Consider the following 26,911-nt stretch of genomic DNA (forward strand, 5'->3'; position numbering starts at 1 on the left):
GAACTAAGAAACACACCTCATGAATCATTCCTGCTACCAAAGGAAAATCTGACCAGGTTAGGGACGCCTCTAGAGAGGAAGAAGGGAAATGGAACACAAAGGTGTCTGGGGCCACTGATAGTGATAGCAGGGCCCTCCCTCTCTTCACTGGGATATTTACTGTCTGGCCTCTTGTCAATCCTTCCAAAAGAGGGATCACTGGTATGGCTTACAGTGAATGAAAAACATTAATAAAGTGGCTATGTCCTGCTGTGCAGAACTGTTGTGGTCCAAGAGATTTATCATTTTCATGACTAGAGTGATCCAAAAGAACCCCTTATTGTTTCCCACCCTGAAGAGGTCCCACCTGACCCTCAATCCAGAGAGTTATTCTCTATAGTGTACTCCTCCTAATTACAAGGCTACTACCTTTCTTTCTTTTTTTTTAAAAAAATATTTTTTATTTATTATTCATGATAGAGAGAGAGAGAAAGCGAGACAGAGAGGCAGAGACACAGGAGGAGGGAGAAGCACACTCCATGCCGGGAGCCCTATGTGGGACTTGATCCTAGGACTCCAGGATCCTGCGCTGGGCCAAAGGCAGGCGCCAAACCGCTGAGCCATCCAGGGATCACCCAGCTACTGCCTTTCAATTGGGACTTCCAAAACTATTCAAAAGTCACTCAAACTCCTAGAAGAAAACTTACACTTCCTTTCTCTGGTTCTTGAAGATAAAAATCTTACCTTGTCTTTGGAATGTTAACACCCCAGGAGGCAACTAAAGCTTGTTGGGGTTTGAAAAAGAAACAGAAACAAAGAGGCCTTTTAAAAGTAGAAACTGAGAACATAAAGACTCTTAACTCTGGGAAACAAACTAGGGGTGGTGGAAGTGGAGGAGGGGGGGGTTGGGGGGTGAATGGGTGACAGGCACTGAGGGGGGCACTTGACGGGATGAGCACTGGGTGTTATTCTGTATGTTGGTGAATTGAACACCAATAAAAAATAAATTTATTATTAAAAAAATAAAAGTACAAACTGATAATAAATCAGAGAAAGACAAATGGCATATGAGTTCACTCAAATGTGGAATTTAAGAAACGAAATAGATGAACATATGAGAAGAAGGAAAGAAAAGAGAGAAGGAAACAGCCCTAAGAGACTCAGTCAGAGAGAACAAACTGAGGGTTGATGGAGGGAGGTGGGTGGGCAATGGCCTAGAGGAGTTATGGTATTAAGGAGGGCACTTGCCCAGATGAGCACTGGGTGTTGAATATAAGTGATGAATCACTGAATTTTCCTGAAACCAATATTGTACTCTCTCTGCTAAATAACTTGAATTTAAATAAAAGTTTTAAAAATGCAAATTGATAGAATGGCTCTTGATCACAGTTTCCTCAAGATTACTTGTCAAGGATAAATTAAAAACTTAAAAGTCTTCTCCACGAACATTAACAAAAGCTTTTAAGCAGATAACTTTAACTCCTTCAGTCTGCCAGAGACACAATTTCTTAGAAACTGGTGAGTTTTGGGTAATGCCTACTTCATGGCTACAATTTTGGAATGAAAGCAAGAGATCGGTGTCTGTCTGCTTCTGTAGATCCATGTATGTATGTTACACATATGGTATTTTCCTACCTCTGGGAAGTATTTCCCAAATTTGTAAAAGAGCTCTATTTAATGGCTTAAAAATAAGTGCTCATGGATTAAATCTTTCTAAATCCCAGTTATATAAGAGAAACTAACCCAAATGTTTTTCAAGTTCATGTTGTAAGTCTTTAGAACTTATGAGTGTATTCATATATTCGTCAATCCAGAGAATGTTGGTTTAATAGGCAGTTCACAACACAATTAGTTTTCATTAGAAATAAAGGATTTTTGAGTGTTAAATATTCCAATATGTCATTAAAGCTACTGGAAATAAGGGAAACAGCTGTACGCAAGGAAAGTAGGATATATTTTTCGCTGAGAACAGGTGTAGAAAAAAAAAGGAAAAAAAGAAAAGATATGAAGGTACATTTTTGTTATGAGGAAAGAAAAGTAAATTTGTCCTAAAAGAAAACATTATTTTACAATGGGAAATAGGGAAACAAAGGACAAAATGGAATAGAAAGTTAGGAAGAAAAAAACTCACCTTGTGTGGTCAAATTGGCTAAAAACTATATTGTTATTATGAAGGTCTTCGGGACGCTTGGTTGGCTCAGCCCTTGAGCGCCTGCCTTTGGCTCAGGGTTTGATCCCAGGATCCTGGGATCCAGTCCCACATCAGGCTCCCTGTAAGGAACCTGCTTCTCCCTCTGCCTATATCTCTGTCTCTCTTTCTCTGTATCTCTCATGAAGAAATAAATAAAATCTTAAAAAAATAAAGTTAAGCTTTAATACCAAATATATTCATGTAAAATTTTCTTCTGCTAAAAGGACAAGTTTTCTTAGACTACTGATCTGCTCTTGATAAGATATTGTGCGAGGAAGGTTTTTCTTTACCTTCGAAGTACCTGCCTGTAAAACAAAGATTTTTATCTTGTCAAAATACTTTCCTGTGTTTCTTTTTTCTTTTCTTTTTTTTTTTTTTTTAACTTTCCTGTGTTTCTTAACAGGTCTTTGATTATTTAAGAAGGCTGGCCCTTTTTATCAGAAGAACTATGTTGTTTTAAAACACACACACACACAAACACACACACACACACACACACACACACACACACAACGATGTAACTTTCTGTATTTGCCTGCAAAGCCTTCTATTGTCACTTTGGTTAAATGGATAACTAAGTGTTGTCTCAGAGTGATCTATGATCCTGTTTGACCAAGTGTCCAAACCTTTTGATGTTTTTGACAAACGTCACTCAAATAAAATTCTAACTTAAATCATTTTGACCTTCAAATGAATTTGGGGTTTTCCAGAGAACCCCTGGAATGTGTCACAATGTCTTCTCCTTATCAGAATTGAAAGAGAGAGAAAGACAGAGATGAATGTTACACTAATTAGGCTTATTTGATATGTTAAATTATATGGGAAGTTGTCAAATAAAGGATGATAAACCTTAAGTTGTATTATATGAGCAAATGTTATTAATATTAATGTAAGTATCCCAGAAATCATACAAAATTCCTAAAAATCTGACATCTCCTCGTATATTTTTATCACTTATAATTCTAGTTATCACCTTTAAATGTTTGTGTCCCAGAAATAGCCTTATTTCCTTGTTAATGAACTCTCCTCATTAACCATGGCCATTTTTAAGACTTCATCATTTACCATCATTGTTACAGTGTGATGCTTTGTCAAAAGCTTTCGTTTCCTCTTAAGAAAAGTTCATGGAAAGAATTCGACATGTACCCTAGAGTGTAAATTTCTTATTACTTGTGGATCATACCAGTAGAATTAGGGAAGAATTTACAAAATTCTAAGGAAACAACTACATTCATAACTGTTAACAAAAGAGCAACAAGAATTATATGGGACTGAATGAACTAAGGATGATTATAACTTTCATGAAAATATTTTTGTATGAAATATTGCTGGTTCTTTAATCTTTTGTTTTCCAGATATAAAAAGATAGCTCAACAATTAACCTTACTTAATTAGGAGGAAAGAGACCTTTCCTCCTAAGCTATTTATAACTTACAGTGATTTAGAACACATCTTTGTGAGTGAAGATGAAACACTGATGTCCTTCTCTCCCCTGATCCCTCCAGAATTTGGGAACTCTCAGTGAGTATTCTTATTTTCATGGTAATATAGTTATTTGCATTAGTTCAATAAGAATCTGCTCTCCTGGGATCCCTGGGTGGCGCAGCGGTTTGGCGCCTGCCTTTGGCCCAGGGCGCGATCCTGGAGACCCGGGATCGAGTCCCACGTCGGGCTCCCGGTGCATGGAGCCTGCTTCTCCCTCTGCCTGTGTCTCTGCCAGTCTCTCTCTCTCTCTGTGACTATCATGAGTAAATAAAAATTAAAAAAAAAAAAAAAAGAATCTGCTCTCCTTGTAATAGGACACATTGGAAACACTGGTTGTATTACCAAGCCTTTGATCAGAAAATCTTATTTGAGAGAGACCTGCAGAGATTCAGGTATGACCAGATAGCTCTAAGGAACTAAAGTTGACATGAAGAAGCCAATAAGGCCCCTTGGAAAAATAGGCTGGTACCTTGCTTTCATGATTCCCCGCAGCCTTACCAGGTGAGAAAGGCAGGCCACTTCCTGACAGACCCAGGAACCTCAGGATATTTGGGGACCTCAAAAAGATAGTAATCCACTCACATCTATAGGTATTCTGTAAAGAGGCTGTTAAAAGTTCAGTCTGAAATTCACTATAATAGATTCCAATAAGGCAAGCTTTTAGAAGCCTTACATCGGGATCCCTGGGTGGTGCAGCGGTTTGGCGCCTGCCTTTAGCCCAGGGCGCGATCCTGGAAACCCAGAATCGAATCCAACGTCGGGCTCCCTGCATAGAGCCTGCTTCTCTCTCTGCCTCTCTCTCTCTCTCTCTCTGTGTGTGTGTGACTATCATAAATAAATAGAAATTAAAAATAAAATTTAAAAAGAAATAAATAAGTATCTTTATAAAAATAAATAAATAAATAAAAGCCTTACGTGGTCAATCATTATTCTTACATGCACTTACATCATCAAGCCAAGTTTACTGAATGAAACTGGACTTAATTTGCAAACAAATTAGTCTTATTATGCTTACCTTTGATAGATACTGGGATAATTGTAGGTGGAAAGATAGGTCAGTAGGAACTATAATATACACCTGTGGATATTAGATTCTGGTTCTTTTAATTATCCCTGAGGTTTTTGTTTTTTACCTGTATCCTGGACCATAATACCAAACTCTTGTCATTTCCTCCAATGTCTAATCACAATTTTCCAAACTAAGGTTTCCAATTTTTGCCAAACCTTCTGACTTGGAATCGTTGAGAACTAAAACTGAAGTGGAACAATCTGATAACCAGCTTCAGAGCAATCACAATAGCTCATATATGAACAGTCTTCACACATGGTATCACATGAGCCACTTAGAAAAATCAGTGGAGACATACAAACCACAAATTGGCAAAATCTATCAGACTGCCACTGTGTGCCCTCACTCCATCTAAAGTTGCTTTGAGCCTGACATCTATGAAATTTTCTCAACTAAGTGCATTCAGAACTCAAAAACTAGAGTTCTGGTATACCCAATTCTTAACTGTCACTTTTTTCTTTTGTTTTCATAGAAATGCTGCTTATTAAATCATATATGCTTGATGTGGGTAACCCAACTGCATTGTTCCCTCCTTTAATTGAATTGACCTATTTTTAGGACTAAGAAACTCATGTGTTGATTTATAGAAACATCTACTAACTCAGGACAGGTTCAAACCTACTTATACCAGGTGGCCCAAGGTGATAAAACATTTCCCAGTATTACTCAAATCCTTCAAACTATCAGGGTGGGCCCCTGAGATCATGGACCTATTTTCATGGCTGACCTTTCCTGTTTGAGGACAATGGTTACATATTGGATTTCAGACTCTTGCTCTGTAATTATTGAAGGTTTTGCTACAATAATCCTACTTGAGTGTGTACCCCTCTGGGTTACAATGTACTCTATCCCTGACTTTCAGCTTATCAGCTACTCAGGAAGTTAATTTCCTTTTCATTGACTTTGATCCCTTGGCATCATAGGGTAGATTGTAGTATAAGCCCTAATAGTTTTTTGTTTTTGTTTTTGTAATGCAAGTACCTACCTTAAGCTTTGATTGCAGAGGCATCCTTTATGGAGAGGGCTATCTTTTAACATATTGCCAGCCATAGGAACACATAAAGAGTTCTGTGGACCTTTCCCCAGTGAGAGCCCTTTATTTTAGATCTTGATAGATGTCAATAATGGACAATTTGGGCCACTTCCCTTTTCTCTTTCTGCACTTTTAAATTCCCACTACTGTGTTTTCAATCTCACCAAGAATAAGCAGGTGAAACCAGAGCCCCACCTTGGCTCTCAATTAAAATAGAACCACAAGGCTATGAGCATGTTTTCTTTTTTTACCCACCACCCCGCTAGGTGGCCCCAGGTGTGTAATCTCAAGGTCTTGTAAGTAATAAACCTTTTTCAAGGTTTCCTGATGATTGCTGCAGAAGGTCTTCCAAAAAATAAAAAAACACAAGGACTTGTCCATTCACAACCAGGGCAAAAACAGTAATACCCTAGCCTTTCTGTGATGATTCTGAGAAATTTAATACTTACTTACTATTATTTTTTAATGAATTAAAAAATATTGTTTTAACTGATATGGTTCCACTTCCCATATAGACAGAAACCAGCCATTTAGAAAGGAGGTAGGGGCAGACATAAGGGTGATGGTAGCAAGAGAAACCACAAACCGATATTTTGATTTCTAGAGGTAAGTCAGAATAAAAATTTTAACAAAGAACATATTAACACAGAATTCCATAGTGGTTGCTACATGCAGGCTAAATCACAATGAATCAGCCTTGAATTTGTATTTAAAAAAGCACAAAGGTATGAAAATGGTATTTTACATTGCTTCTCATCAAAAGGACTTCAAAAAGTCAGAGTACCAAAGGGTCAGACATTATCTGTAACATTTTGATGTGGATTCCTCAATCATGCTGAGTAAATTAGGTGCTGCAACAGAATATCTATATAACAATTAAATGTCAATTCAGAATAAAGTAAAATGGCAGGAAAATTAATTAGTACAGTCATAAATGCTTTTTGCACATATATTCTCAAAGCACTTGACTTAAGTGTTCTTCCTTTGTTTTGATAGACTTGTTAAATTATATAGGCTCCAATGGGCCTGGGCCTGGGTTCTATGTGAAATGAATGAAAACTTGAGAAATACATGGTTTATTCATTTTTTTTAATTTTTTTTATTTTTATTTTATTTTATTTTATTTATTTTATTTTATTTTATTTTATATTTTACTATTTTTTGGTTTATTCATTAACAGCGTTTCTTAAAAGACTTTTTCGGCTCCACCCTAAAGTGACCTTTACTTAAACTATTAGCTTTGAGAAGTGAGGCGAAAAGAAAAAGACAGTTTAAGGATTCCCCCAAAATGTGAACATTTACCAGAGTATGCTCTTAAGCCTCTGATTTCTTTCCACAGTACACACTGATTGATTAAGGACTCAAATAAAAATCAAATTTGCTTATTGTGTGACTTGCAAGCACTAGCAACAGAAAACAATGTTTTATTTTGTTTTTATTTTTAAAAAAGTCATCAATTTATTCATCCTCTGTCATCTCAAAAGGAAAACATATCTTTGAAAGTCAAATTGTCCCTTCATGGGATGATAGATTTCTAAATACTGAGTTCCTTCTGTTCAGTGAAGAGGTAACTCTGATGAATCAGTATCCACAAAATGGCATTTGGCGGAAGAGTAATGTTAGTTAGACAAATGTTCTGTGTAAGTCGTAAGATATGACAGAGTGGTAATTTTTATGAGCTGCAAGAGGCAAGCACATTTAGATTTTCAGAACATCCTTCGAAGTTTAAAAGATGGGTTTGAGAGCAAAGACCTTAGGGATGCTACCAACCACATAAAGATACAGCATGTCAGAGATAAATTGTACAAGAGTTGGCACATGAGATGTCAGTCAAGTCCAAGGCTCATGGGTGCTTGGATACATACTCTACATCTTGGCACTGAAATTCTTTAAGCCTTGAGTTTCATATTCCATCATAGCATGAAGTTGCATGCTGTCTATAATTTTTGATGCCTCATTATCACTGTGCAATGTATACTCCAATGAAAAGCTCCTGTCCATACTTTATGCCTACTCAATTTCATAGCTTTATTTTCCTGTTAGAATTTGATATATACCCTGATTTTCTATAGCACAAACATGTGACAATAGGATCTTCATGAAACCCTCACGGGCAACTGCATTCAGCTCCAAACAGCAGGTGATTGCTCCATTACTATTTATTATTTTAAAGATTTTATTTATTTGTTTGAGAGAGAGCACACCAAAGGGAGAAGGCAGGCACTTAACCAACCGAGCCACCCAGGCATCCCACCATTACTGAGCTTTAATGCGCCAGTGTCATTTTAGATCCTCTGTAAGTTATCTAATACAATCCCAACAAAAACTTAAAGTGGAAAGACTTATTACTCCCATTTCAAAGATGAGAAAAGGCTTTGAAATGTTAAATAAAGTCCGGTCTCTCACAGGAGCATTCAGGGATAGCTCTAAAACACAAACCCAGGCCTCTTTCATGCCAAAAACTGGTTTCTTAAACATTTTGGTAGAGTGATTTTCTGGACTCCAAGATGGCCTCAAATGCCTTTTTCAGGGATATCACCACCTGTGTACTTTTCCTTCTTTCCTTAACCTTGGTACTGCCCTAAAAATGTGTCATTCCCAAAAAGATCATATTCGCAACTGGTCCTTGTGTCAACAATATACTAGTAAACATTAGGAATAAACTAAACATATTTAGCCAGTGGGATGGGAGCAGGGAAGCACAAAAAAGAAAATCACTTCTGATCTTTCTGCCCCCAAACAACAAATAGTCTGGAAGTATACTTTTAGAAGTATCAAGAGGAACTTACTTTATTTTGTAATGTATCTAGAATTTACTTTATTCTGGAAGTATCTAGAAGAACTTACTTTATTGTGTATATAAGTACCACTATGTCCCTGACAAAATGTAGGTCTATTATGATACAGTATAGTATCTGTCAGAGTTTGTGTTTTCTATGAAAACTTAAACAGGGGATCCCTGGGTGGCTCAGCAGTTTAGCACCGCCTTTGGCCCAGGGCCTGATGCTGGAGTCCCAGGATCGAGTTCCACCTCGGGCTCTCTGCATGGAGCCTGCTTCTCCCTCTTCCTGTGTCTCTGACCCTCTCTCTGTGTCTCTCATGAATAATAAATAAAATCTTTTAAAAAAAAAAAGAAAAAAAAAACTTAAACCACCAAAGAACTTAACTACATGTCCTCTTGGGGGATGGCAGTCAAGATAACCCATGAACAGGATGAGTCAACGGCAAGTCTTAGGCTGTATCAGTGAAAATTGGTGAAACACCAGGGAAGGTAGGATAAAGAATGACTAGCTCTAAAGGTTAAAAGAACTAGGAATTGGGTATCAAGCAAAGTTGGATGTTCTTAAAATGCTAAAGACTGGGGATCCCTGGGTGGTGCAGCGGTTTAGCGCCTGCCTTTGGCCCAGGGCGCGATCCTGGAGACCTGGGATCGAATCCCACGTCAGGCTCCCGGTGCATGGAGCCTGCTTCTCCCTCTGCCTATGTCTCTGCCTGCCTCTCTCTCTCTCTCTCTGTGACTATCATAAATAAATTTAAAAAAATGCTAAAGGCTATGGCAGCTTTCCTTGTTTAGAAGGAGATGAACACATGCGTTTAAATGCTATGGGTAATTTATATGAATAAGAATTGCCTGGTTGTTCAGGTAAGTTTCTATAAGAATTCAGGCAGATCAAGCTCCAAGCTAAATTATGAAGTATACATAGTTTAATAATATATCATGTTTTTCATCAGTTATTCTTCCTTCTATGACCTTTTACTACCTTAGCTTCTCAGAACTCACTGCTATTCCCTAACTGCAGAAATTTGCTCTCTCTAAATAGTATGGGACCCACACCTCATCTTCAAAGCACCTGTCTGGCCAGGTGATTGACTTATCAGTCGTCTACTTGGAGCTAATATATAATAAATACCTCATTATGGCTAAAAAGGTTATGTAAAAAATATAGAAAAACAAGTTGGCATTTTATTTTATGCCCAAATCCTAGGAGTTTTAAGACTTTCTTATTTCTTTAGCAAAGCCCAGTCAGAGAGAGATTTGTAAGGTGGGAGGCTCTCTGCAGTCTTCAGAATATCCACTATCTATGCTGTCTAGAGCCAGACTTGCTGTTTGTAATGCCAGACTTAGCCTGATTCCTCATCTGGAAATTTCTTTCCAATGCGACCGTTTTTTTTATGTTTCAATACCTGGTTACTTGGGATGCCTGGTTGGCTCAGCGGTTAAGCTTCTGTCTTTGGCTCAGGGTGTGATCTCACAGTCCCGGGATTGAGTCCCACATCGGGCTCCCTGCATGGAGCCTGCTTCTCCCTCTGCCTACATATTTGCCTCTCTGTGTCTCATGAATAAATAAATAAAATCTTAAAAATAAACCCGGTTACCAAAGCATCTTTCCTGTTTATCATCTATATCCTTAAGCCCATCAACACTTTCCTCTTCCCATCCATTCTTTTCCATTATTAAAACTTAATTTCTCACCATGGTTTCAAGAATTCTTATCAATACAATTCATTCTGTAACTTCTATCTTTTCCTTCACTCTAATCTACCAAATCTCAGCATGCTTTTTCTCTGATTATTCCACTTCCAAGTTGAAGCACATAGTTGACTCTTGAACAATGTGGTGGGGGAGGGGTCAGGGTTGCCAATCTCCTCATAGTCAAAAATCCACCTGTAACTTTTGACTCCCCATAATTTTACTGTCTACTGTTGAAAGGGGGTCTTACCAATAACACAATTAACATATTTTATATGTTATAGGTATTATTCACTGTATTCTAATAAAGTAAGCTAAAGAAAAATCTTAAGAAAATCATGAGATAATACATTTATAGTGCTAAATTTATCAAAAACAATTGATCTAAGTGGACCAATTCCAATCCATGTTGTTCAGAGGTCAACTGTTCTTAAGGGTCACAGTCTTTAAAATAGCATTTTGTGAATACTTCCACATCAGAATATACGTTTAATTGGATTTGGGAAATGGCAATACAAGAAACAAATATATGACCGTTCATGTACTCAAACCCAGTAACAGGAATAAGAGACACAATCATAGTAATATTATTTATCTCCACTCAGTATGGCACATCTTACAACTGTGAAAGTGTTAAGGAAGGAAAGAGGGAAGAGGCAATGTTTAAATGATTTTGGGTCACAGATAATTTAGTAAATATGATTACAGATTTTTCACATGGAAGGAGTGGGATATGAAAAAAAAACCCTTTGTATATTTTTGAAAGATAATGATTTGGATAATGAACTTGATTTTTTATGAACCCCAATTCATGATGATCAGCATGAAAATGCAACTACAGATAAAACCAAGGTGTTAAAATGTTAAAAGGGTGGGGCTTTGTCTTAGGACAATCCTAATGGCCACAAGACAACCCATTCCAGCTTCTAGACTCTACAAAACACAAAATGTCAGAAGGAACCAAAAAACTGTTGTCATCAATCATATAGATACTTCTAGTATACCTGGATGTTCCTTGTCATATAGACAAATTATCCAGCTGTCAAACTAATTTTTTTCAGTTTCCTCTTGAGAACTTTGTTTCACCCAGGCCTAGTCAACATTGAAATAACTTTTTTTCATCCCTCCTTTCAATATTATAAACATCACATCCTTGAAAACACTGCTGCTATATACCATGTCATAGAGAATAGAGTTCTCTGGTATTGTAATGTACTGAGTTATTTACCTAATCATGTAACATCAATTTTGTATCATTACTTTTACTCATAGCTCTGTTCCTAGCTTATTTCTCATTCACAAAAACACCTTGAGAAAAAGCCTTAAACTTAAGCATCTTTATACCATTTGTGATGTTTTTAGGACCATGGTTTGCATGTATTACTCAGTAATAAGTGTTTGTCGAATGGGTCAATCTAGTGTATCTGGATGACCAATATTTAAAGATCCACACTGCAAAGATATACTATGTATCAGTATATCTGACATGAGTGCCTCTTCTGGATCATTCAGAATAATATTTTAGGGTTCTGTGGTATTTCAAGGTCATCACTACAAATGATAAAGACTACTGTAGTATGAAGTTGGGTACTGCTATATAATCTAGGGCTAGGTAATATGATAGTAGAACACATCACATGCTTCTAGAACTACCACCATCACCACCACCACCCCCAGTCCTGGTTCCAGTATGCTTAGGGTAAAGACCAAATTCCACATATGTACCCATACAGCTTATTCCCTGTCCACATCTCTACACTAGTAGCCTCAGCTCACACATTCATCCTAGCCACTGTACTTCAGTCAGGTAGTTTTGTTTTTTATATCCTCAGAGGTACCATAATTGCTCCTGCTATAAGCCCTTTGCCATGTTATTCTTCCATGAGAAATTCTGCTGTCTGTCCTTCTCTCCCTTACAAACTAGCCAATGCCTACTTGCTCCTCATGGAGGTCTTTTGAGACAGTTCTGCCTCCAATATAAGTGAAATTTCTTGGTTATATATGTATATATCCCTCAGGACACTTATAACAGTTTATAATTATGTATTCATCGAGAGATCACAAAAATAATGTCAATTTTCCCCCACTGAGCCGCATGAAAGCTGGGTTTTGACCTGGCTTGCTTACCATCAGATCATGGTACCTAGAATTGTTCTGAAAAGGAAGGAGTTGCTCAATAAATATTTGTAAATACACCAGTGAATGTTTAATTTTGTCTTCTGACTACTTCATATATGCACATATATATGCATTGGCTTACACATGTCTTTTAATTTGTAATAATTATGCAAGTTTACCTACATGGCTGCCTACATATTTTTTTAAGTAAACTCTAACTCCAACTCATGACCCTGATATCAAGAGTCACATGCTCTAATGACTGAGCCAGCCAAGTGCCCCTTAAGTATTTTTAAGCATATTTTAAATAGCAGATGACTCATTAACTTGCATGTTATGGAAATCCACTGGAATTCTCATTACTCTAAACCCAAGTATTTTGTTTCTTTAATCAAATAGATGGTATGGTCCATGAAAACAGTCAAATCTGGTGCTGATAGGGGATTTGCCAGATTTTTGTCTATGTGAAAATGAATTCATACTCCTAGCTAAAACATGAACTAATATTTATCACTGAGAGCATTCAAAGCAACATGACCCTTTTGAATTCCAAGAATCAATGAAAATGTCAATTACTGATAGATGGACAGGCAGAAAAGAATACAATTTTGTCCGTTCCTCTCTTGTCCTGTAAGACTTATGCTCCTGTTCCATTTTCTGAACAATCTAGTAAAATTCAATTTACTTTTTCAATTTGTCTCCAGCCAAGCTTCCTTCTGTCAGCTATGCAGACATTTCAATGCTGGCCACGTAGAGTAACAGGAGAAGGACAACTAGAACGAAATTACCTGTGCATTTGCGATCTGTGTCTTCCTTCTTTGACCCACTAATCGTCAACTTGCAGTTGAAGTTTTCCTCCCAGTATTCGGCAAACCATACATTTCTTCTGTTGTTTTCAAGTGTGCGGGATGTAAAATAGGCATCAAACCCTAAACAGAGTTAAATGAAAAGGTCATTGCTTGTGGGGCATTGCTGGAATGTTTAGAAATAAAAATACCAGTGACTGGGTTTTCTTTATTTTAGTAGACTAGATGCTCTTTTGTGGCATCAAAAAAAAAAAAAAAAAAAAAAAAAAAAAAAAAGAAAAGAAAAAGAAAAAGAAAGAAAGAAAAAAATATTCTAGTGCTATCCTATAGCTAAATCCCTATTTCAATCTGTCAGGCAAAGATGTGACCTATAAATGACATAGTCACAATGACCTTAGAGATGACATGATGATCACAACATGTCTTGCATCTCTAGTGATGCTAGACCAGGGACAAAGTGTCTTCCTTCTCCTCCTCAAGATAATAATTGATCATTTTGGTGCTTACTATGGATAAGATTCTGTGCTTCATGCAGATTCTTTTATTCATCTCAACAACCTATACAGCAACCTCTATCATTCCTACTGTGCCATTGAGGAAATAGAGGCTCAATGAAATAGAAGCATGCTCAAAGTCAACCCTTAGGCCGATTCTGTATTTCTATGCGAGCTACTGACCTGTGAATATCATTTTAACACCTCCCTTTCATTTAGGACATCCTATTTTGTAATTGATATTCTAATCAAAATGGAAGTTTCTGAAACAGCCACAAGTAAATCAGAGTCTAACATAAAGCTCACTGCTGCTCCCTGAGTGCATGGATGAGAAACTCAAGAGGCCAAGTCTCCAGGAAATCCCTTGCTATGTATTCAGAAGTGCAGGCTTCAAGGTTCCAATGGAGTGACAAGGTCTTAGGAGAATCAGACAGGAGTCAGTAACATGAGGCTGGGCCTGAGGCCTAGCTTCACTCATCTCCCTAAGTCAGGGGAACATGAGCAAGTGCACATTTCCCTCATCTTCCTTTCATCTTTCTGCAGAAATGAAGTCAGCACTACCTCCTTCCCCTTCCCTCACAGCACCTTGAGGGTGTGAAAAGATGCTGGAAACTTACAGAGTTCAGGGTTAACCACAATAGGAGATGGACTTGGTTTCACATTATTTAAATTACCCAGTTTTCCCCTCATTTTAAGGCCATAAAAAATAGCTGCAGACTCTAAATTTCATGAGAAGGCCATATCAGGTTAGCTCTATTCATCACTAAGTGGCCAATACTAAATTCATGGCCCGACATATATTAAACCTACTATAAATGGAAAATATGAAATAAGTAAATGAGATAGAGTAAAAAGAAAAAGAAACATAAAGCACAAGGCATTACACAATGTTTTAGGGAAAATAGAAGTATTTGGCATCTTTTAGGTGATTTTCCAGGCTTTTGTCACTACATGTGGGCCAATTGTCCTTTTATATGACTACCTTAATGGATTTGAAAGTAATCTGGCTCGAGTATGCATAACATAATATTCCTAAGCAAAGGAACCTTCTGGGGGGGAAATATGGATGAGTCCCCCATGTTTCCATGAACACTAAATGTATGCATTCAGTTATGTATATACGTACACCCAAACATGGTGACTGGTGATGAGCTTTCTCTCTTCACCATTTTGCCTCATGTTCTCCCCTCCCATCTGGCCCCCCCAAAACACAAATTAATCAACAGTGATAGATTGTGACAATGGTCCCTGATTAGACCATGCTTACAGGGCTTTATACCCATATCCCGCTTTATGAACCGTGCCCTTCTCCGTGGGGTATTGACAGCAGTGATACATGCAGAGGCTGAGAAGCGCTGGGCTCACTGTGGCTTGTTTTTGTGGAATTCTCTTTCTTGTAATCCAGCTGCCATGCTCTCAGATGACTGACAGGAGGATGGCAGATCATGTGGAAAAAGCCCAGTCAGTTTCTGCAAAATTTCTTTGGACACTGCAGCCTTCCAGCAGACTGCAGGTGAACCACTTAGCGGAGACCAGCTTGAGTCACTCAGCGGTGGTTGTTTATGAAGCCAGTAACATTTGAGGTAATTTTTAAAGTGGCCAGACAACTGAAACACTCCTTTATCACAGCACCTTGAGCCTCTCTCTGCCCAACACCCCAAACAACATACCCTTCAGGAAGAAGTGCCCTCAACAGAACAGTCGAAGTTTCAGAAGTAAACTCTTCTGCCACATGCCACAGGTCTGAATTCCAAACCTCCTCAGAATAGGAACTACCAAAATGGCTCAAATTGTAGCAAGGATATATACATGCCCCAGCTCAGAAGAAAATATCTTTAAAGAAAATCTCATTATTGAAAAATGTCTATCACTTCAAAACACTTCTCTCCATCCTGTATCTGCTGGAAATGCAAAAGCCTGGTGAGGAAGGAAGGATTAGTTTGTGCTAGCATGTAGGTAGGTGACCGTGGAACATTTAAAAGAGAAGAAAACAAGGAAAGCCGCAGTCAGAATTTTCTTCCATTCTAAATGAGAACAAACAGATTTTGAGAAAGTAAGCAGGCACTGGGAAGGCTGTATGCACTACAGCAAAAAGCAGAAAAGGAGCAGGATCTGTGAACCACCACCCTGTCCTTTTCACTCATATATATAGCTGGTGCTTAGTGGCCTCCTCATCCTCCTCCCTGTGGGCCTGGTGGCTACCTTCACCTATAAGCCGGAATGGCTCTTGCTTCCCAAGTGCATATATATATATATATATATATATATTATATATATATATATATATATGAATTTCCTGAGTATCTCCTAAGAGGCAGATTCTGAGGTCTGGGGTAGGGCCAAATATGCCACATTTTTTTAACAAACCCCAGGTGATGATCATGCTGCTTCTACTTTAAGAAGCAGGGCTCCAGGGTGAATCTCGCATTTTAACACGTGATACTCTACTGTCCATACCTGAGAAGCAGGATTCTAGAACAAATTCTAAATTTCAATAGGTGGGACTTGAGCAATTTCAGCCCGATTTGTAAGATCTCAGTATTATCACCCTCTCAGCCTCAAATTTATGCCTTGGTTCAGATGAGAGGACCTTTGCTTTGCTTCTATAGTTGAGACATTTACTTGGTACCTGGCTCAGTATGGCAGGAGCTTTGCCTTCCCATCCTATTGCCTGTAGATGGCCCGGGAAGATAGAACGTGCTGCAGAACTTGCCAGTGAATTTTCCTGATGTGCTTGCTTGTCTGTGTACTCCTGAGCATTGCTGCTCTGGGCCTCTTTGCAGCCTCCAAAGCTGTTTCTCACCTGTATGCCCTGTAATCACTCTGGGCTCTCCAGCCTGGTATTTTAATCTAGTTGCTGTGTTTTATTAATGTTGCTGAGAAGGTAACCTGAAATAGCCCTGTGTCTTCACTTCCTCCACTGAAGGTCCACGGACCCTGAGGGGAAAACTCAAAACTCTTAGTCAAGTAGTAATGCAGCATATATTTGCTTTTGAGTGGTTTCCTGAACACCTCAACAGTTTGTTGAGAGCTGTACTTCCTTCCTGTCAGTAAGGAAGCCACATAGTGTACTGGTGAACACAGACATCAGACATTGTCTGGGGCTGACTCCAACATTCGCATTTTCTATATAACTTTGAGCAGATTACTCAGCTATTTTGTGTCTCAGTTTCCTCATCTGTAAAAGAGGATTAATATTGATATCTACCTTAATGTTGTTAGAAGGATTAAATGAGCCATTATTTGTAAGTACTCATCATTGTATCTGATGAAGTAAAATACTGTTAGTTGTAAAATAACCACATTCATCTATTAAATATTTCTTGAGCACTTACCCTGTGACAGGCACTATTCTCTATACTCACTAATCTTGGGTTAAAACAGATGGCCCCTCATCAGATTGATAGGTAGCCTGGTGAAGAAGATAGATTTTGGCAAGTATCATTTAAATAAATATAAAATTATACCTGTAATGGTTTCTTTTATTTATTTATTTATTTATTTATTTATTTATTTACTTATTTATTTATTTATTTATTTATTTATTTATTTATTTATTTATTTAATGATAGTCACAGAGAGAGAGAGAGAGGCAGAGACATAGGCACAGGGAGAAGCAGGCTCCATGGACTGGAGCCCGATGTGGGATTCGATCCCAGGTCTCCAGGATCACGCCCTGGGCCAAAGGCAGGTGCCAAACCACTGCACCACCCGGGGGATCGCCTACCTGTAATGGTTTCTATGGAGAAAGGATACCTAATGTTTAGGGAGCACACAAAGAGAAAGAACTGTCTTAGAGTGCCAGAGAGGGCTTCCCGGAGGGAGTAAAGACAGATGAGAAAAGGAAAAAACAGGTTTTAACTGGAAGTGGGGGAAGTAAAGACACCGGGCATTTATTCAGATGGAATAGCATGTGCTTTGTCTTAAGAATATTGAAGTCACTGAGCATCTCCTATGTATACATAATCTATACTTTCTCCTAGCATTCTAATAAACCAATGGCATAAATGGTAATGTTAATGAATGAATAAATGTATAAATAAGATATTCTTGTGAGCAGATGTCAAAATCTTTGTGAGATTTCCATTTGGTCATACAAAAAAAATGCACTAATAGTTACAATTACAAAGATAACAGATCCATTTTCTCAATGAGTGTCACATAAATCCTAAGAAGTAGGTACTAATCATACCAACACTTTTGAGTTAAAAACTAAGGCTGAGAAAGAAATTTGGACCCAAATCAGCCTGCTTTGAGACCCTGGTTTTCAGGCCCATACATCGAGCAGTGATTCACACACTGTGGTGGGAATCACAGTCATTAGAGAGCTGATGAAGAAAACAGATCATGGAGGCAGATTAGCCCTATTGTTTTCCCCTTAAGTTTCCCAGGAGATTCTCATATTCCAAAGGTTGAGAACCTTGACTATAGTGCATTGCTGTGGTCCGCTTATTACCCCACCTCTTCTCTCTAACAAATGTTCTATCACCAAACTAGTACATCAAACATCAATTTCACTAGGCAACTGGACACTTCAATAGGTGGAAGAGTAAAACAAATTTTTTTTAAAGATTCTATTTATTTATTCATGAGAGACACAGAGAGAGAGGCAGAGACATAAGCAGAGGGAGAAGCAGGTTCCTGCAGGGAGTCTCATATGGGACTCAATCCCAGGATCCTGGGATCATGACCTGAGCCAAAGGCAGACACTCAACCACTGAGCCACTCAGGTGCCCCATACCTCTGCTTTATTAATAGATAAGGAGTTTCTGCTATGGGGTGGTCCAAAACTTTCCATCTAGCTGCAGGCACTAACCTGACACTCTTTATCTGTCATTAAAGTTTCTGTAGCCTAGTGATTTTACCTTTTTTTTTTTTTTTTAAGTAGGCTCCACACCCAGTGTGGATCCCAACATGGGGCCTGAACTCACAACCCTGAAATCAAGACCTGAGTCTAGATCAAAAGTTAGATGCACAATCGACTGAGCCACCCAGGAGCCCTAACTGGTTGTTGTTGTTGTTTTAAGGAATAAGGTATTTAATACAAGATGTGCAATTAATCACCAAGGTACAACAGGATCAAGGGTAAAAGCAGAATGTAGAATAATTCGCATCTAATAATATATGTATACAGGCATGTATAGGTGTATTTCAGTGAATTGAGACTTTATTCCTATTCTTATAGGAGTTCAGAAAAAAGTGATCTGGACACACATGCCTTTATATTGGTTAAATTATCAGAGTTTTAAAATTTAACCCAAAGGCACCAAGACCAAGATTTCATCTGACAGAAAACAGAATAAGAATTATGTTAAAAGAGAAAGGTCATTCTTGTATGTAGAGCTGATGAAATTCTTAGTATTAAATTATTCCTTTTGTTGAACAGATTATTTTAATTTCAGAAATTAATCTACAGGTGATTGTATGGCAAATGTCTCACTGGGTACATGTTGAACAAAATTCACATAACCTTGGAAGTAAACTTAAAACAACATGGAAATAATAAGCAGGGTTTTAGCTGGCATTACAACCACATTTATACGGTTCTTCCTTCTTTAACTGGGGTGCTGCCCTCAAATGCCCCCTGAAGTATGTGGCGGAGACAAGAGTGTGCAAATCAATAGACACATAATTCATCCAGGGCAGGATGTTTGGGAGGTGACCTTTCCAGCTGAGGAGGAAGAAGCTCTCACAAGTGTGTGGCATGAGAGGAAAGCTATCAGAGTGTCAAGAGGGGGTTAGAGGACACAGCTGCCTGTTCAGCCAGGGTGAAGGGATGCTGACAGATACTAATGTGGCTTCATGCAGCATAAGAGAGTGACCAGTAAGTAGCCCTGATTGCTGCTTTAACCACACAAGTCATGCATTGCGGGTTAGAAGATCACTGTCAGCCTAAATGGCAGGGAGCACCGAAGGCCTCCTTCTACCAGCCCTAATGGAGAGGCTCTTAGCTCCTCCTGAGCCACCTACATTCTACATTCCACTAAGGAAGGATGGGTTAATGATTTAGAAGCACAGAGGCCCTGGCACATCATAGAGATGTGATGCTAACAGAATAAATATATGAATCAATGAATAAAAAGACAGAAAATGAGAAAGAATGACAGTGAGAAGGAGAGGAGGGGGAGAGAAGAAGAGAAGAGAAGAGAAGAGAAGAGAAGAGAAGAGAAGAGAAGAGGGGAGGGGAGGGGAGGAGAGGAGAGGAGAGGAGAGGAGAGGAGAGGAGAGGAGAGGAGAGGAGAGGAGAGGAGAGGAGAGGAGAGGGGACTAGGTATAAGCAGAGGAGAGGCAAGAACAGAATAGAGTAAGAACCAGGGGAACTCACATTGTCTGCTACCAAGAGGGTAAATCTGAAAAAATTTTGAGCACAAAATTTTATTTGTTTATTTGTTTTACCCCCTTTTTCTATGTCTATGATGTAACTCACAGTGGGTTAAATTATGGTCCTCAAAAAGATATGTCCATATCCCAACCCCCTGAACTTGGCCTTATTTGAAAAAGATTTTGATAATACATAACAAGAAATTATATAGCAAATGGAATTAAATTAAATTCTGAACGAGATCACCCTGTATTGTCTGTATGGGCCCTAAATCCAATGACAAGTATCCTTATAAGAGACAAAGGGAGCAGGAGCCATGGGGGAGGACCTGAGTAGATGCAGACACAGACTAGAGTAACAGAGCCACAAGCCAAGGAACACCTGGAACCACCTGAAGAAGGAAGAGGCAGGAAACATCCTTCCCAAGAGCTTTCAGAAGCAGCTTCCTGCTGACATCTTCACTTTAGACACCTGGACTCCAGAATTGTAAGATTATCAAGTTCTATTGTTTTTAAGCCACTAAATTTGTGGTCAATTTTATGGAACCTTTGATAAACTAACGCACTCATGATAAGTAAAAAGTATTATTGGTTGATACCTTTCTACGGCTTCTCTCTGACCTGAATGACAATATTTGGTTCTCAGATGTTGCAAACTCATGTCTTGTAGAACACATTTAACCTATGGACTTGTCCTTTCTATTTCTCCTAAGAGTATTTCATTTTATTTTTTTTCCCAAGAGTATTTTAAAACTAATTTAAAAATCAGAAGATTTCACTTGTAAGTTCAAATTTTTGGCTTCACTTGTAAAGTCAGAAGATCCTTTAACACAGACCCCATTCTCACATGGCACAATAGCATACTGAAGAATGGCTATTCCCTTCAGGTAGCCTGCATTCTCCAGCTCAGTATTTCCCCACCACCTCTGATAGCTTCAACTGGGCCTCTTTTGCATTTGTAAGATGCATGTCGTCATGGTTGACACTGAAGTTTCTACCCCCAGGAAATGCATTTCCCCTTACTTCAATACACCTTTGCTGCAACATATATAATCTCTTGAGTATCTCAGGCCCTTAAGAATGTATACATGAAAAAGCTACTAAGAACAGAGGGAAGTTAGGAAAGAAGCAGGATTTAAAATTAACACAGAGTGTGCCTGAGTGGCTCAGTCAGTTAAGCATCCAACTCTTGATTTTGGCTCAGGTCATGTTCTCAGGACTGTGAGTTGGAGCCCCACCTCAAGCTTTGTGTGGGGCATGGAGACTGCTTAAGATTCTCCTCCTCTCCCTCTGCCCCGCACTCTATAAAAAGATTAATGCAGAGAAATATATTGTCATATACACAAACAATAATCACTTAAAAGATGTAGCAGAAGAGAAGACCAGAATTAAAAGAATAACAACAACAAAGACTACCTATTAAAGAACAGCTATACCCTTCTATGTAATCAAGCTGACTTTTGTCCTTCAGGAGTTTTTTTTTTAATTATTTTTTTAAAGTTCTCCTTATGTCAATTCTCTTGAAGCTAAGTTTTACATTCTACATTATTTTAATAAAAATGTTAACATCTTTCCACCCTAAAGCTAGACAAGTTACCTTCAAAGTTCATATGGAAAAAGTATCAGAATGCGGAAACTTCTGAAAAAGAAGAACAATGAAGCATGAGTGTTTGGTGGTGCTGAGGACTGAAGGTGAAGATGAGGAGGGCAAACTCTATCAGGTAAGATATTGTAACAACAGATTATAAATTCTCTATGATTAATTCAAGAGTCCTGATACAAGAATAAAGTGATCAGTGGGCAGTTGGAATACAATAGCAAGTCCAGTAAGACTTAACTGCACGTGTAAATTTGACATAATAGAGAATAAAGATAGTGTTTCAAATCACTAGAGTCATGTTAACCTTTTAATAATCATATTAATAAACACCAACTCATTGGATAATTGGATAATGATCAAATTGCATCCCAATTCAGAAACTAACATTGCATTAACCCACAAAAAAATATGGGAAGCACTGCGTGGATTTAACAATAGTAAGTGAAACCCCAGGTTTCCCATCTCTGTAAGAGAATGGATTTTATACAATTGCAGGAACTGGAGATTCTCCACCCTTGGTGTGATAGCACTGCTGAAGGACATCCATTGTAGGATCCATGGCATGTGGCTTACTCCCCATACCCTGAGCATGTGGCCCTGACTGCATTTGCCCAGTGCTGTGGGAGATCATGTCCTTGTCTGCCTCTCTCTCTCTCAAGACTCTGAGGTCCTAGTGGGCAAAGACTGCCCAAGTGCCTGTAAACATTTATTGAAGTAAATTGAAATTGGAGACATATAAATCAGTTTGGCAAGAAAATCATTACTGATACAGTGGGATAAGTTAGGCTCTTGGATGCACCCCCAAATTTGCTGGCTGTATCTATTGATGAGAGTGCTGGAAATCTGCCACTCTTTTTGAGAAAAAAAATAAGAATTACTGCAATGGAAATTATCCCACAAAGAACAAAAATCCCATGGGAAGTGTTTATGGATGAGGTAGAAGGAATAATGTTTGCAATATTATTCCACAAAATGCCTCCAAAGGGCTGTTGTATATTATATAATGCTAGAATGCCTGCCATTTTTCACTCTCTTAAACTGTCTGGGACGCAGAAGGGCATTTTATGTAATCTGGGTACACTTACATGGGAACAAATATGGGTATAAACAATACATATTAAATTGATAGTTTTAGCATTAGAATGGTTAAAAAGCAGACTCCTAAACTAGAATTCTAGGGTTCAATTCTAGTCACTTGCTAGCTAGATGACCTTGAACAAATGACCTAACCAGGCTAAATTTCTCAGTCTATAAAATGAGGATGATGATAATACCTACTCCATAAGATTGTTAAGAAGCTTCCATGTGAGAATATATGCAGTGTTGAGAATATGCATGGCACATAATAAGAGTATAGATGTTAACTGAATTAAAAGAAAGTGAACACAGACACACATGTAAAGTGAGAAAAAACAAGAAAGAGAATACAAGAAAAGGAAATTTGGAAAACTTTGAAATTGAACACCAGAAAGTCTTGATAAAATAGTCATCTATGAAAAAAATAAAATAGTCATCTATGAAGGTCCCAGTATTGGAGTCAGAGAGACATGAGTTTGAATCCTGACTTTGCCAACCACCACCTATTTCATTTAACTTCTCTTTTGCTAAGTGGATTACTTACTGTTTATGTTTTGTTGTTGAACTGGATATTCATTCATTCGCTTCTCTATTCATTTATACACATGCATGCATTCATTTTCTCATTTATTCCAGAAGAAATTTAAAGATATGTCTATGTTTTATCTATTAAATGAGTGCTTGTACCTACCTTAGAGATGGATGGAAAGATTTAAAATATGAAGGCTACCCCAGCTAATATCTTAAAGTTGCTCAGTACCTGGAGGTTCCTTTCTCTCGTTAATATAAGCAATTATAGTAGCAGCTCCAGACAGTATAAAATAATCAACTGCCTTCTCTCTGAGAAAGCCCCTCCTTGATTTCTTATGCCATGTGCATTATCTGTGAACTTAACAGCTGGAATAGATGTTGCTTTGTGGCAGCTCAGGATGTATAAGGTCAGTAGAGAAGAAAGATAGAAGGCCATCCCTCAAGTGAGGGTTTAGGAGGTGAGATTTAAAGCCAACTTCCTGGAGGCCACAAGGTGGGGTAGAAGGTTATTGCTCTTCTTTCTTCTACCCCACTTTCATAACGATGTTCAGCTTAAACCCTCGTGTTAGCTGGTTAAATGTTCTATACAGAGCATTGGTCAAGAGCCTGACTCACCAATCGCTCAGGTAGGTTACAGCATTAACTTGGCCTTGGATTTTTATTCTCAGTCCTATCATTTCTTGCCTTCCTCCCCTCCTGCCTCTCTCATCTTTCCCTTCATCCTTCCATACTATGTTATTTTTAAGATATCTCTTATTTCCGTGTTTTTCTTTCCTCTCCAGTAACAATGAACCTAAGAATTGTGGTGGTAAATTTGTGCAATCTTGACTGCAACACATATCAGCACTTTGTGTCAAAAGTCATTTAAAAAGTACACATTCTTTGATGTAGTGATTTTACTTCATGATACCTACCTAATGAAATAAGTATATGCATTTTTTAGAAAGGATGAAGTACTAGACGGTATTAAGAAATCATTAATTTTATCAGATGTGATAATGGCATGATATGTAAATAGGTTTTTTCCAGTTAGAAATACATTCTGAAAATTTTAGGTGAGAAATCCTTATGTCTGGGATTTCATCTGAAATGTCCATTCACCATAAAAGTTTAGAAGAAATAGTTAAAACATGGAAAAACATATGGTATTTTTGTTCACATTTTCATAAAAGGAAATATGGTATATGTTAGGGATTGTCTTTATAGAAAACAAGAATAGTAGGGTGTGCTGCAAACATTGTTTATTGATTGGTCAGTGTCTGTGGCTTAATATTGGTGTTTGTATTACAAAGACTTTTTTCTTTTTTTCTGTAGGACTCAAAAGAGTTTAGAATTCTCTATGACTTTATACTAGGCCACCAAGAGGCTTCCTCATGGGAGAGAAAAGCAAGGATGAAAGGGAGCATATCCTATATTCCATAGAACACACATCCTGGTATTACCTTTCTGCTGCCATCAGGGTTGAAAACCTACCTTATGATCAGTAGATTCCAGGGAAGTTCCTTTATTTTTAAAATAATCATGCCTTTGAGAATCCATCAGAGAAGAGGAACTCTTCTCTGTCTCCTGAACTCCAAGACCCATCTTAGCTTCTATTACTTTCTCAACATCCAGGAAGGAACATGATAGTAAGTTTCCAGACAGGCTGTTGGCCCAATTACCTAGCTGGAGAAGGTCATGTTAAATCCAAAACAATCACTGAGGATCTGCCAGGAAATTCCCCAGCTGAGATCTGCCTTTCATAAGAGACAGCCTTTAGATAAGAAGAGGAACACTTGCCAAGACCTGATGCATCTCCCTAAGGACTATGCTCTAATGGCCCACAAATACTCATGTGTACAGTTCCTCTTTCCAGGAATCCCAGGCTCTATTCTACATGAGGTATTTGCAGAATATCTATCTCTGCAACAGTCATTCATATCCCTGGCTATATACCAGAATCATGTATGAAACATTAATAAATACACACACACACACATACACACACACACACACACAGATGCAGACACATACCCCTATGCCTGGACTCCAGGCCAGAATAGCTAAATCAGAGTTTCTGTTGGTGGGCCTAGGCATTAGCATTTTAACTTCTCAGGTTATATTCTGCTGTGTAGTCTAGAATATTGCTCTAGAATATTATGTGATTTTATCACTCACATGTACATTTTACACATCGTCCTAGAAGAGTTGTCCAAGAACACCAGAAACACAGAAGACCAGGCCTCTTACCTTGAAGATATCTATTCTTGATATATATATCATGATTACTCTGATAATATCATTTGCTCAAATGTCTTTCGAAACATCAAATAAAGATTGAGTGTGTTGTCATAATTGATTGCATCTCAGTGCCATTCTTTTAAAATTGTTATATATTATATGAAAACTTATCAAAATTTTAATTAATAAACTCTGTCATATAGAGAGTGTACATATATTCATTCAAGCTTGATATCATCCTAATTAATGCAGGGTCAGATTTATGCTTCCATAGTAAATATTGTGAACACTTGTAATATATGATTTTTATGTAGAAATGTTTAAGAATTTTTAAGATCATATTATGATTACATTCATGTGTGCCTATAATTTTCCAACCATAACATTACAAAGTAAAGAATTTAACTCATAATAGTAGGTATTGAACTTTAACTACTGGAACTTAACCGTGTTTCCAGCCACCAACAGAGTGAAAACCAGACAAGCTTGTCAGAGAATTATTCTGCATTGTGGAAGCTTCACGTTTTATTTTTAATAACAGTACAAAACCACGTTGCCTGGTTACCATCTTCATTTTGTACCCTGATCTAAAAATGTCTCAGCAGCCAGAAGTTTTCAGTGAGCTCAATACCTAAACTTATATAATCAAACATCTATAACAACCCAGAAGGAATTTTACCAAAATGATATTTCATTTTCTTCCTAATCACAGATTCAGCGACTGCCTAAAGATTGGATAAAAAAATAAAATAAAATAAAATTTTGAAGGAAGGACTTTTCTTATTCAGATCTGAGAGGAAGAAGAAAAGAATAAGGGACAAACAAAAAAACCTTAAAAAATAATACCAGTATCCCAAATGTTTGGCCATGTACTATTTCAATTTCAAGGAAATACAAATCAAGAAAAAAAAATTTAGAGACTCTGAAAATCTTAAATAGACTTTTAAAATAGCACCTAACAATGGCATAACAAATATTTCTTCTTAGGGTATTTTCAGATTTGACTAGAACTAACAACCTGGATTTTTTATCCCTATTCCAGCAATTCCTAAAGCATGTTATTTTGATGTATATTATTTCTCTGTGTATTATTTGACATATTAATGAAGACATCATACATTTACATTTACATTTCAGAAATGTAAAACCAAGCTGAAATAAATGCCCCCAATGTCTTCATACAAAGACCAAGTTCAAGAAGCAAATTCAGATTATTTAATTATTTTACCACCCACGTTACCAAGCTATTTTTGGAATTGAGAATATTGCATTAGGTGCTGTCATAGGAATGATGATTTGCTCTGAACTCTTCTATCTTTCACTTTTGGGCAACTATATCCTATCCTCTAGGAATCCACTTACACATTTATATGGTTGTACCAAGTATGACTGATTAAGTTAGGGGTAAGCACCTAACTCCATCTGTGTCAATCAAATTCCTGTTCTTGGGAACCTGAAATTGGAACTAATGAAATTCCTGAATCAACTGAAACTTCTCACTTTAAGAGTAGAAACC

General features: G+C 37.8%; 1 protein-coding gene across 9 annotated transcripts in view; it reads right to left on the minus strand.

The window, feature by feature from the left end:
• Window positions 1–26,911, minus strand: part of GRM7 (glutamate metabotropic receptor 7) — an 823,590-nt gene that overhangs the window by 308,406 nt on the left and 488,273 nt on the right. For all 9 annotated transcript variants that reach the window (XR_011994328.1, XR_011994329.1, XM_072720358.1 and 6 more), the window contains exon 5: window positions 13,135–13,275. Coding sequence is in view for 7 of the 9 variants with exons in the window: in XM_072720358.1 (XP_072576459.1) it covers window positions 13,135–13,275 (141 nt within the window). In the remaining 2 variants the exon portion in view is untranslated. The remainder of the gene's footprint in view (window positions 1–13,134; window positions 13,276–26,911) is intronic.

Source organism: Vulpes vulpes, chromosome 9 (assembly GCF_048418805.1).
Source record: "Vulpes vulpes isolate BD-2025 chromosome 9, VulVul3, whole genome shotgun sequence".
In the NCBI taxonomy this organism is placed as follows: Eukaryota; Metazoa; Chordata; class Mammalia; order Carnivora; family Canidae; genus Vulpes; species Vulpes vulpes.